The sequence below is a fragment of the Stegostoma tigrinum genome, chromosome 13 (assembly GCF_030684315.1).
Source record: "Stegostoma tigrinum isolate sSteTig4 chromosome 13, sSteTig4.hap1, whole genome shotgun sequence".
Classification (NCBI taxonomy): Eukaryota; Metazoa; Chordata; class Chondrichthyes; order Orectolobiformes; family Stegostomatidae; genus Stegostoma; species Stegostoma tigrinum.
The window spans coordinates 63,012,357-63,024,571 of NC_081366.1; the positions used below are offsets into that span (position 1 = coordinate 63,012,357).

The window sequence follows — 12,215 nt, forward strand, 5'->3', positions numbered from 1 at the left end:
GGGGAGATAGGTTCAGGGGAGAGTGAGACAGAGTTGAAGCTGGCAGAAGGGAAGATTGGGCAGGTGACTGTAAGGGCAGGGAAGAGGGAAGGTCGAAAAACTGAAGGCAGGGAGGAGGATAGGGAAGGGGGTAGTGTGCTAAGGATGGGTGAAGTGTGGCTGTGCAGGGAGAGGGGTAGAGATGTTGTAATAGGTAGGAGATACAATGCGCAGGCAAAATGGTAAGTGATTTCTGAATGCTGGAGTGGTTGATGCCCTGCTGACCGTACACATCACATCTCATTTTGCCCACGGCCACCTCAACCTGCTCGTCTCAATCTCAAAACTGGTGCCACTATATTCTCAGACAGTAACAAACTCACAGGCAAGCCTGAATCTGCACATACATAGAGGGCATCCATCTATGAACAGCACTTGCTGTAAAAACCCCAATAGTCCCAAGCTAGGCCTAATAGGTTTGAGTTATAAGGAGGGGTTGACCAGGATAAGACTTTATTCCTTGGAACAGAGGAAAATAAGGGGTGATCTTACTGACGGGTGTAAAATCATGAGGGGCATTGATAAGATGAATGCATATAGTCTTTTTCCCAGGGACAGGCAATCGAAAACTAGGTTTAAGGTAAGAGGGGATAGACTTAAGGACCTGAGGGGCAACTTCTTCATGCAACAGCAGTGTGTATATGGAATGGGCTGCAGGAGCAAGTGGTTGAGGCAGGTACAATAGCCACATCTAAAAACATTTGGATAGGTACATGGATGAGAAGGGTTTAGATGAATATGGACCAAATGCGGGCAACTGGAACTAGCTGAGCAGGCACCCTGGTCAACATGGCCTAGTTTAGGCCAAAGGGCCTGTTTCTATGCTGTATTACTCTATATGACTCTAAGCCCTCTCTGCACTTGTATCTACAAACACATCTGTCCTACACACACATTCCATACATTTACACCCAGGCTGCATCCCAGCCTCTGGTCTCACTCCATCCCAGTTATTGCACATACCACGCATCAATGGCACACCTCACTGTGCAATGTGTCCTTTTCTGTACACACCCATATCAGAAAGTCACACATGGTTGGCATGCGCATAGATTACAAATGCAACTTTACCCCACACTTGCTGGTAAGTACTAAACTTCCATGGCCACCATCATACAGGGCAGCCTTCCTCACAGTCACACTTCACACACTGAACTCACAAAGTCAGCCTTCCCCAGTTTTGACATCTACATACTGAACATGTACAGCACACTCGCCCTCTACACATTGACCATACACATGTAGCCTCCACCACACTCGCTCTATACACACTGACCTGACAGACAGTCTTCCTTTGCACTCACCCTGTATACACTGAAGGCCAACTATCACAATATTAGGTAGGTACTGGGGAATATAGATTGGTATGGCTGTCTGAGGCTAAATCCATATCTGTCATCTGGGAATCTTGCGAAGGCTAGTTGATTAGAGTTCAGGGTTAGTATGTTTCTTGGACTTCAAGACAAGGGAAAATATTTTTAAGGTGAGAAAGGAAAAATTTTAAAAAGACATGAGGGTTAATTTGTTTACAGAGTTGTTTGTATGTGGAATGAACCTTTAGAGAAATTGGTAGATGTGGGGTTTGGCCATTACCACTCCATAACAATAAGTACACGAATAAGAAATGTTTGTCTGGATATTGGCCAATATTGTGGGATTAGTTTACTTCAGGATTATAGTCAGCATGGACTGGTTGGACTGAAGGCTCTGCTTCCATGCTGTATGACCCTATGTTCCTGTGAAGATGAAGGACAAGGATGGCAAGATTCAGGAACCTTGGATGTTTTGAGAAATTGAAAGCTTAGTCAAAAAGAAAATGGAGGTATACATGAGGTTTTGGAAAACGAAGACAGACAGAGCCCTCAAAGACTATAAACATAGAGGAAAGAAAACGAAACAAGAAATCAAGAGGCCTCAAAGAGGCCATTAAGTTTCTTTGGCAAACAGGATTAAGGAGGATCTCAAGACATTTTATACATATATAAAAGGAGCAAGACATTAGCTTGGGAATGGCTAGGTCTACTCAAGGACAACAGAGGGAATTTATGTGTGGAGGTGGATGAGGTCCTTAAAGTCTACTTTTCATCAATATTCACAAAGGAGAAGGATATGCTGGATGGTGAGTCTTGGGAGGGGTTCATTAATAATCTAGACAATGTCAATATAAAAATAGCCGTGATGTTGGGCGTTTTGAAAAGAATTAAGATAGGCAAGTCCCCAGGACCTAATGGGATCATTCCCAGAATGCTAAGGGAGGCAGAGGAAATTGCTGTGGCCTTGGGGGAAAAAAACGCCTTTGTGTCCTCTTTAGTTGCGGCTATCTTCCCTGGAGTGTTGGAGGTTGAGGGGCAACCTTATAAAGGTTTATAAAATTATAAGATGCATGACAGGGTGAATAGCCACGGTCTTTCCCCAGGGTCACAGAGACCATAACCAGAGGGCATAGGTTTAATGTGAGCGGGGTAAGATTTAAAAGGGACATTAGGGGCAACTTTTTCATGCAGAGGGTGATGTGTGTATGGAATGAGCTACCATAGGTGGTGATGGTGGAGAATGATACAATTACAACATTTAAAAGGCATAATGCGGGAAGGGTTTAGATAGATACAGGCCAAACACTGGCAAATAGGACGAGATTAATTTGGGATATCTGGTCAGCATGGCTGAGTTGGACCAAAGGGTCTGTTTCTGTGCTGTATGTCTCTGTCTCTCTGACTGGAGGATGGCCAACATTGTTCCTTCATTTAAGAAAGGCAACAAAGGGAAATTACTGGCCAGAATGTCTTATGTCAGTGATACACAAATTGTTGGAGTAGATTCTTAGGGATAAAATTTATTCAAATTTGGAAAAATATGGATTTATTAGCGATAAGTAACATGGGTCTGAAGGCTGTTTCTCTCTCTCAAGAAACTCAATCAAGTATGTAAGTGACAGATGATTGATAAGGGCAGGGCAGTCCATGGTGATTATATGGACTTTAGAAAGGCCTTTGACAAGGTCCCTCACGACGGGCTAATACAAAATGTGAAGTCACATACGATCTTCAATAAGCAAGCAAGATGGATATAGATAACGAAGTGTGGAGCTGGATGAACACAGCAGGCCAAGCAGCATCTCAGGAGCACAAAAGCTGACGTTTCGGGCCTAGACCCTTCATCAGAGAGGGGGATGGGGAGAGGGAACAGGAATAAATAGGGAGAGGGGGGGAGGCGGACCGAAATGGAGAGAAAAGAAGATAGGTAGAGAGGAGGGTATAGGTGATGAGGTAGGGAGAGGATAGGTCAGTCCACGGGAGACGGACAGGTCAAGAAGGCGGGATGAGGTGGTAGGTAGGAAATGGAGGTGCGGCTTGAGGTACGAGGAAGGGATGGGTGAGAGGAAGGACAGGTTAGGGAAGTGGAGACAGGCTGGGCTGGTTTTGGGATGCAGTGGGGGGAGGGGACGAGCTGGGCTGGTTTTGTGATGCAGTGGGGGAAGGGGAGATTTTGAAGCTTGTGAAGTCCACATTGATACCATTGGGCTGCAGGGTTCCCAAGTGGAATACATGAGTTGCTGTTCTTGCAACCTTCGGGTGGCATCATTGTGGCACTGCAGGAGGCCCATGATGGACATGTCGTCTGAGGAATGGGAGTGGGAGTTAAAATGGTTCGCGACTGGGAGGTGCAGTTGTTTGTTGCGAACCGAGCGGAAGTGTTCTGCAAAGCGGTCCCCAAGCCACCGCTTGGTTTCCCCAATGTAGAGGAAGCCACACCGGGTACAATGGATACAACATACCACATTGGCAGATGTGTAGGTGAATATCTGCTTGATATGGAAGGTCATCTTGGGGCCTTGGATAGGGGTGAGGGGGCAAGTGTAGCACTTCCTGCGGTTGCAGGGGAAGGTGCCGGGTGTGGTGGGGTTGGAGGGGAGTGTGGAGCAGACAAGCATCTCCAGCATCTTCAGTTCCCACTATCAAAAGATGGATATAGAACTGGCTTAGTCATAAAAGACAGACAGTAGGGTGGAAGGGTGGTTTTCAGACTGGAGATCTGTGACCAGTGGTGTTCAGCAGATGCTAGGAACCCCATTGTTTGTAATATATATAAAGTTATTCAAAGGAGAATGTAAATGGGATGATTAGTAAGTCTGCAGATGACACAAAGATTAGGGGAGCTGCAGATAGTGAGAGAGGCTATACAGGGATTTAGATAGGGTGGAGACTTGGGCAGCAGAACAGCAGATGGAGTTCAATCCAGACAAATGCAAGGTGATGCATTTTGGAAGATCTAATGCAGGAGTGAAGTATACAGTAAATGACAGAATCCTTTGTAACATCAACATACAGGTCCATAGTTTCCTGAAAGTGGCAACACAAGTGGATAAGGTGGACAAGAAGGCATATGGTATGCTTGCCTTAATCAGTCAGGGCACAGAGTATAAAAATTGGCAAATCATGTTGCAGCTGTATAAAACTTCACTTAGGCAACCAAACTTCATTTAGAATAATTTGTACAGTTTTGGATGCCACTACCAGAAGAACGTGGAGGCATTGTAGGGGGTGGAGAAACGGTATACCAGGCTGTTGTCTGGTTTGGACAGGATCAGCTATAATGAGCGATGACGCATACTTGGTTTGTTTTCACTTAAACGTTGAAGGATGAAGAGTGACCTGAAAGAAGTTTATAAAATTGTGGGAGGCACGTATAGAGTGGATAGTCGGAATCTTTCTCCCAGAGTAGAAGTGTCAATTAGTAGGGGACATAGCTTGAAGGTAACACATACACATCAGTTCTGTGACCCTTTGATCTTTTGCTTATAAATTTTGTGTCAGATGCCACCTCTCTCACTGACACCTGAAGAAAACGCAAGTCTGAAAGCTTGTCTTTTTAAATAAACCTGTTAGTCTATAACTTGGTGTCTTGTGATTTTTGACCAAAGTAAAGGGGTACATTTAAAGGAGACAATGAGAGGCAAGTTTTTTTAAAAAAAGTGCAGAGTGTGTTAAGTGCCTGGGATGCACTGCCAGAGGTGGTGGTGGAGACAGACACAATAGCATTTTGTCTGATAAATGAATAGGCAGTGATTTGAGGCAAAGGGTACGAGTTTAGAAAGGCTTCATCTGTCAATGGAGTCTAGGTGGGCCAAAGATCCAGTTTCCTGTGTTGTGGGGGCGTATAACTGTGGGGGAGGTGGCCTGCGTGACATCAGTGTTATAGTGGATGACTGTGGGGTCCTGTGTTAGGTCAGTGTGTACAAAATGAGAGTATACCTGGGGGCCTGTGTATGTCAGTGTGTACAGGATTAGTGTAGGGGAGGCTCCTTGTGTATGGTCAGAGTGTAGATGGCGAGTGAGAAGGATACTCCCTGTTTAAATTTCATTGAATCCTTACAGTGTGGAAATATGTCAATCAACCCAACAAGTCCACACCGACCCACCGAACAGCATCCCCTCGGATCAATCTCTCTACCCTTTCCTGCAACCCTATGTTTCCCAAGCGGCCTTTCTCACACTTGTCCTGTACAGAATGACCTTACACAGACAACCTCCCCTACACTCACATTGGACATGCACAACTTACACCAGGCAGCTTCCCATTCACTCAGCCGCTACACACTGACCTTACGTTTCCAGAACTGGCCAAGTCATTGAGTGTGGTTAAGACAAAGATAGACAAGTACTTTGATGGTAAGAAGATCAAAGGTTACTGGGAGAAGGAGGTTTGAAAAACATGTGAACTATGATCAAATGGCAAAGCAGACTCAATTCCACTCCAATATCTATGGTCTTATACACATTCACCCTGTATCTTAGCTTGCAGAAGACAGTGAGCTCCCTCTTACCACAAGCTCCTCCACTGATCCATTACTGCTGATGACAAGTCCATTCAGTTGCTCCTGGATTTGTCCAATGGTCTGGGGAAGATCCCTTGCTGGAATAAACCATTCATGTTCCTCCTCCTCTTGCAACATCTCCTGGAAGCAGCGCTCGATGAACTCTTCCTCCCACAACTCCTCAACAATCTGGGTGAGCCAAAAACAAAGATTCTTTTGCTTGCTGGAAAATGCAGTTCACTCTGAATCAAAGCTGTACTTCATATTCCAATAAGAAACTGATTGTGCACAACTCAGTTTTTGTTTGAAAAGTCAGCGATAGACAGATGATATGTGATCCAATATAAGCTATTTGTAGAAAAAAAAACACCATGCTGGTCATGCCCCATTTTAAATCATGCACCATTTGCAAAATCTGTGTCCATCACTGCTTAGACCTGAAACTCTGGAATTCCCTCCTGAAGCTATCTGCCTCCCTCTCCTTCCCTAAGATACCTCTTTGATCAAGCTTATCACTAATCACATTTTGTCTGCCAGTGCTCCCGTGAAATACAGAGTCAGAGGAACACAAGTCCACGTGGGACAAATGGTTCTAGAACTCAAAGTTTAAACAGTTTCTCTTGTTGCTGTAAACCTCTCAAGTATTTCACATAAGCAGTCAGCAATAGCAAACCTAACTTGCTGTTTAAATACAGTGTGCAGTCTCTATTTAAACAAAGTGTGCAGCATATGTTTCAACATAGTTTTTGTTCAAATTCAGTGCGAGTTTATGCTTAAACAGAGCACTGGTTGTGTCTACACACAGTGTGGAGTGTGTGTTTACATAAGAATGAGCAAATATATGAGATAGGGGCAGAAAAGAACCAATCTGCCCTTCAAGTCTGCTGCAGCATTCAACAAGATCATGGAAGATCTGTCCAATTTCACATGCCTATTTCCCTCTCATAACACTTGACTTCGCTGTAGAGTTTATCCAAGTTCTGAAAGTGCAAACTTTGTCAGTACTGAGGGTGCACAGTACAACTGAAAAGTCTGTAATGACAGCGTGCCACCCTGTTAAAGAAGCAATACAGAGGGAACACTGCCCTGTCAGAGCCTTGACGCTGAGGGAGTACCGTATTGTTAGAGCTGTTGGTTTTCAAATTAGCTGTAAAATGGAGTTTCTGTTTTGCCCTAACCATGGAAGCCTTATATTCCTAGGCCAACATTCCTTGATCTATTGTGATCACTAAGATGAGGTGAACAAGGCTCTCATTCTGTGGAAAGGTTGCCAATTTTATCCATAAAATATTGTGAATTGATAGCACATATTGAATTAAGTAAATATCATCTGATAGCCATTCTGGAGAAGTGATCACAAGATGACAAGGATTAGGTTCTGAATAATGAGCGATATAGGACATTAAGAAGAACAGAAAGTTGGGTAAAGCTGGAAACATGTATTGGCAACCAGATTTGGCAATAGTTAGAGGTGACCTTGGTTAGGAGTACTCGATGTAGAATGGTTTGGACGGAGCTGAGTAATAATGAGGGAGAACAGTCACAAGTGAGAGTGGTCTACTGGTACGGAACCTGAAATGCTAGCACAACTGCATGAGCTGGTTTACAGGCAGCCCCTATGAGTCCTGCACGCTGGTTGTGTTAGTATACACTGTCACTGGTTGGTATCAGACGAAAATAACTTATATTTCAAGCATGCACTTTACACAGTAAAACATCAAACGGTGCTCCACAAGACTCCACAATACGTGACACCATACCAAAGGACAGGTGAGGGTAGATGGCTAGACGCCTCAAATCAAACAGACTCTTAAGGAATGAGAGGAGTGGTAAGATGAAAGGCTTTGAGGGAATTCCATGGTTTTAGGCCTAGACAACAGAAGATGCAGCACTGAAAGGAAGCATGAGAGGCAAGAATCAGAGGGAAGTAATTTTTCTTTGGGGGTGTTGTGTGGTTATACATTTAGTTCTGATCACAGCAATAGAGGGGGCTAGGTCCCTGAAAGAATTTAAACAACAAGGATGATAATTTTAAATCAAGTCATTGTGGACATGGAGCAGAGGTGGGAGTGATAAAATGAGCAGAATCAAAATGGTTGGGCCTTTGCCATTATCCTAATCCTGCAGCTGAGATAACTGACCTTCAAAAACCATAACTATCTTTTATTGTGCTAGGTATGACTCCACGCAGCAAAGAATTTCCCACCTGACTTCTACTGACCTCAATTTCCAACAAAAGGAAGCTAGTATATAGGAAATTGGAGAGAGCCAAGTGCTGAACCAAGTGGGTGCATCATGGGTAATAGTACAGGAGCTGAAAGAGATGTCATTTTCATTGCAGGCAATTGTCTGGCTTTGATCGGATAGATAAAACTGGAACCACATCGACATCAGCAGGGTTTAAGGAAGTAGGTATGGCTAGCCACATCAGGGACAGCAGATAGGTCAAAAAATAATGTGATAACAGCAGGAAATCTTGACTTGCAACCCAAGATCCCCCTGTATATCAATGCGCCCAAGAGGCCTGCCATTTATTATGTACTTGCCTCCTGCATTTGAGCTCCCAAAATGCTTCACCTTACAGTTGTCTGGATTAAATTCCATCTACTACTTCTCCTAACTTCACAACTGATCCACTAAATCTCTTGACAACCTTCCCCACTATTCACAACTCCACCAATCTTCACGTAGTCTGCAATTCTGCTAATCAGGCCACCTACATTTTCAACTCAATCACACAATTGGTCACAAATGTCCAGATAGGAAAAAAAAACACCCCTCCACAATCACTATCTGTTTTCTATGACCAAGCCAATTTTGTATCAACTTATCAATTCACACAGAATCCCATGAAATTTAATTTTCTGGATCAGCTTCCTTGTCAAACATTTTAGTAAAGCCCATGTAAACATTATCCACTGACCTATCCTCGTCAACCTTCGTCACTTCCTCAAAAAACTGAATCAAACGTGAGGCAAGACCTCCCCCGCATGAAAGCCATGCTGACTATCCATTGTAAGTTCTTTCTTTTCCAGTCCCTAGGAATCTTTTTCCTATAATTTCTCTACCAATGTTGAATTATGTTAAAACACTACAAACACACAAGGAAGGAACAAGGATCTGCTGCGCCATTCAATAAGTTCATGGCTGAATTCATTTTAACCTCAATTCCACATTCCTGCATACCCCTGATAACCTTTCATCCCCATGAATCTATCTACCTCTGTCTTTAAAATATTTAAAGATTCTACAGGGATGATTCTGCATGAAGAATGTCAGATCAGCTATGATCCTGCTGAACGGAGGCGGCGGCTCAAGGGGCCAAACAGCCTATTCCTGCTCCTTATGGTCTTATGCATCCACTGCCTTTTGAAGGGAATTTCGTTGACTTTCAAGTCTCAGAGAGAAAAAAATCCTCATCTCTGCCTTAAACAGACAACTAATTATTTTTAAACTAAATGAGTGATCCCTTATTTTTAAACTATGGCCCCTAGTTGTAGATTCTCCTACAAGAGGAAACATCCTCCAACATACACCAGTCAAACATCCTCAGGATCCTGTATGTTTCCATTAAGACACGTCTTCTAAACTCAAGGATTTCGGCCTAACCTGTCCAGCCTTTCCTTTCCTGATAAGGCAATGTGCTCATTCCAGGTATGTCCAGTAAACGTTCCCTTAACTGCTTCCAACACACTAACATCCTTCCGCAAATACGGTGACCAGGACTGTATACAGTGATCCAGATGCAGTTTCACCAATGCCCTGTAAAAATGAAGTATAATCTCCAAACTCTTGAATTCAATTACCCACACAATAAGATATAACATTCTATTCTGGATGTGAGATTGCTCGCTGAGCTGGAAGGTTAGTTTTCAGACGTTTCGTCACCATTCTAGGTCACATCATCAGTGAGCCTCCGACGAAGCGCTGGTGTTATGTCTCGCTTTCTATTTATCTGGTTAGGTTTCCTTGGGTTGGTGATGTCATTTCCTATTCTTTTTCTCAGGGGATGGTAGATTGATTTGGAGCCAATGTGTTTGTTGATGGAGTTCCGGTTGGAATGCCATGCTTCTAGGAATTCTCGTGCGTGTCTCTGTTTGGCTTGTCCTAGGATGGACGTGTTGTCCCGATCAAAGTGGTGTCCTTCCTCATCTGTATGTAAGGATACGAGTGATAGTGAGTCACGTCGTTTTGTGGCTAGTTGATGCTCATGTATCCTGGTGGCTAGCTTTCTGCCCGTTTGTCACAGTTCTTGCAAGGTATTTTGTAGATGATGTTCGTTTTGTTTGTTGTCTGTATAGGGTCTTTTAAGTTCAATAGCTGCTGTTTTAGTGTATTGGTGGGTTTGTGGGCTACCCTGATGCCAAGAGGTCCGAATAGTCTGGCGGTCATTTCGGAAATGTCTTTGATGTAGGGGAGAGTGGTTATGCCATATACCATAACCACTCTCCCCTACATCAAAGACATTTCCGAAATGACTGCCAGACTATTCGGACCTCTTGACATCAACCACACCAACCTAGAATGGTGACGAAACGTCTGAAAACTAACCTTCTAGCTCAGCGAGCAATCTCACAGAACCTCAACCTGAGCTACAAATCTTCTCAAAACTCGCTAAAACATTCTATTAAAGAAGTTGCTGGAAAAGTTCAGCAAGTCTGGCAACAACTGTGAAGAAAAATCAAAGTTAGTGCCTTGGGTCCAGTGACCCTTCAGAGCTTTTTCCAGCAACCTCTGTTTTTGTTCCTGATTTATAGCATCCATGATTCTTTTGATTTTTATATAACATTCTATTAGTTTTCTACAGGACCAACATTTATTTTGATAACTCCTTTCTTTTTAAAGCACCTGAAGAAACTTTTCCTATCTGCTTTTATATTTTTGGCTGGCATTCTTAGAAATTTTAATTTTCCATCTTCAATATTTTCATAATCCTTTGCTGTATTTTACATTATTTCAAAATTCTAACCTGCAACCTATCTTTGCATAATCATGTGCCTTTTCTCTGAGTTTGATATTATCTTTGACTGTTTTAGTTAACTCTGAATGGTGGGAACCCTCTGAGAATTTTCCTTATTTGTTGGAATGAATCTATCCAAAATGAGAATCTATGTCAATTCAAACGTTAAAATCAGCATTAAACACCAGATATTGGTCATGTTACTTCAGTATGACCAAACGACCTTTACCGATAAGGGACCTGGTCCAGTTAATGGAAGAGTCAGGACCCACTGGAAAGTAACACGTGGAAGTCAGAGTTTAGCAAAAGTATAAAAGTTTATAGAAATAATTTCTGTGCTTACCTGCCTATTAAATTCCTCTTCATTTTCCATCCACATGTATTCTGCAAAAGGATTGTCCTCATCATGCGAGTGACCATTTAGAACAACTTCATCGCTGTTGATGCTTGGAGAGTTATTACTCTGGCTTGGATCTTTCATTTTCACAATCTATTTAAAGAGTAACATCAAACGGAAAGCTTACAGTGCAATTCTGGACACAACTGCGCCTCAAGGAGGAAATGAATACTGTGAAATCAGAAGTACTTATGTGGCTACTGGCATTTTAAAACCCACTTCCATCTCAGGCCATTAGAATGGGGAAATGCTGCATGCAGCATCAGATAACCTAAACAGGTTAAAGCATTTCCAGTATCAGCCTCAAATTTACAATAACAGTCACACCAAATTGACAGCCCAGCAGGTTAACTCAATAGGTGAGCTAACTGCAGTTACACGTTTACAACTGATGAGGGCAGCAAATAACCATTGATCATTTCTAATAATCCCTCATCCACCAAAGTTCACACAAAGACAAGGTGCTGACAGGGGAGACCGAAGAGTCCGGGATAGGGATTAGTTGGTGTGACAGAGTGCCTGGAAGGGAATGCATTGGTGTGTGAAAGGAAATAAGAGATCCCTTGATAGGGAATGGATGGTGAGAGGGACACTGAGTGCCCTGGACAAGGATTGGCTGGTGTGAAAGGTGATTGAGTGATCTGAATAGAACATGGTTCATGGAGTGAAGGTAAAGTATTCTAGATATACAGAATGTAAGAACGATGTGGTGATTGCTCACATTTATCTGGCCTACCTGATCTATTTTCTTTGGACTGTGGGAGGAAACCGGAGCACCCGGAGGAAACCCACGCAGACACGGGGAGAATGTCCTATCTGCGCAAAGACAGTTACCCGAGGCTGGAATCCAACCCGGATCCGTGGCGCTGTGAGGCTGCAGTGCTAATCACTGAGCCACCATGCCATCCATTTCTTTTGTTGTTCAACCTTATTCCCATGATCTAAGCTGACTGAATTTTCCAATTCTGCCTGACTGTTTAAGAATTTATAACTCAAGTCCTAAT

The 12,215-nt window shown here is 43.2% G+C and overlaps 1 protein-coding gene across 2 annotated transcripts in view; it reads right to left on the reverse strand.

The window, feature by feature from the left end:
* LOC125458272 (polyadenylate-binding protein-interacting protein 2-like) overlaps positions 1 to 12,215 on the reverse strand; it is a 30,336-nt gene that overhangs the window by 4,624 nt on the left and 13,497 nt on the right. For both annotated transcript variants that reach the window (XM_048543416.1, XM_048543415.1), the window contains exons 2-3: positions 11,158 to 11,304; positions 5,864 to 6,043 (exon numbers count right to left, since the gene is read on the reverse strand). In XM_048543416.1, coding sequence (XP_048399373.1) covers positions 5,864 to 6,043; positions 11,158 to 11,295 — 318 coding nt within the window. In that variant the 5' untranslated portion in view covers positions 11,296 to 11,304. The remainder of the gene's footprint in view (positions 1 to 5,863; positions 6,044 to 11,157; positions 11,305 to 12,215) is intronic.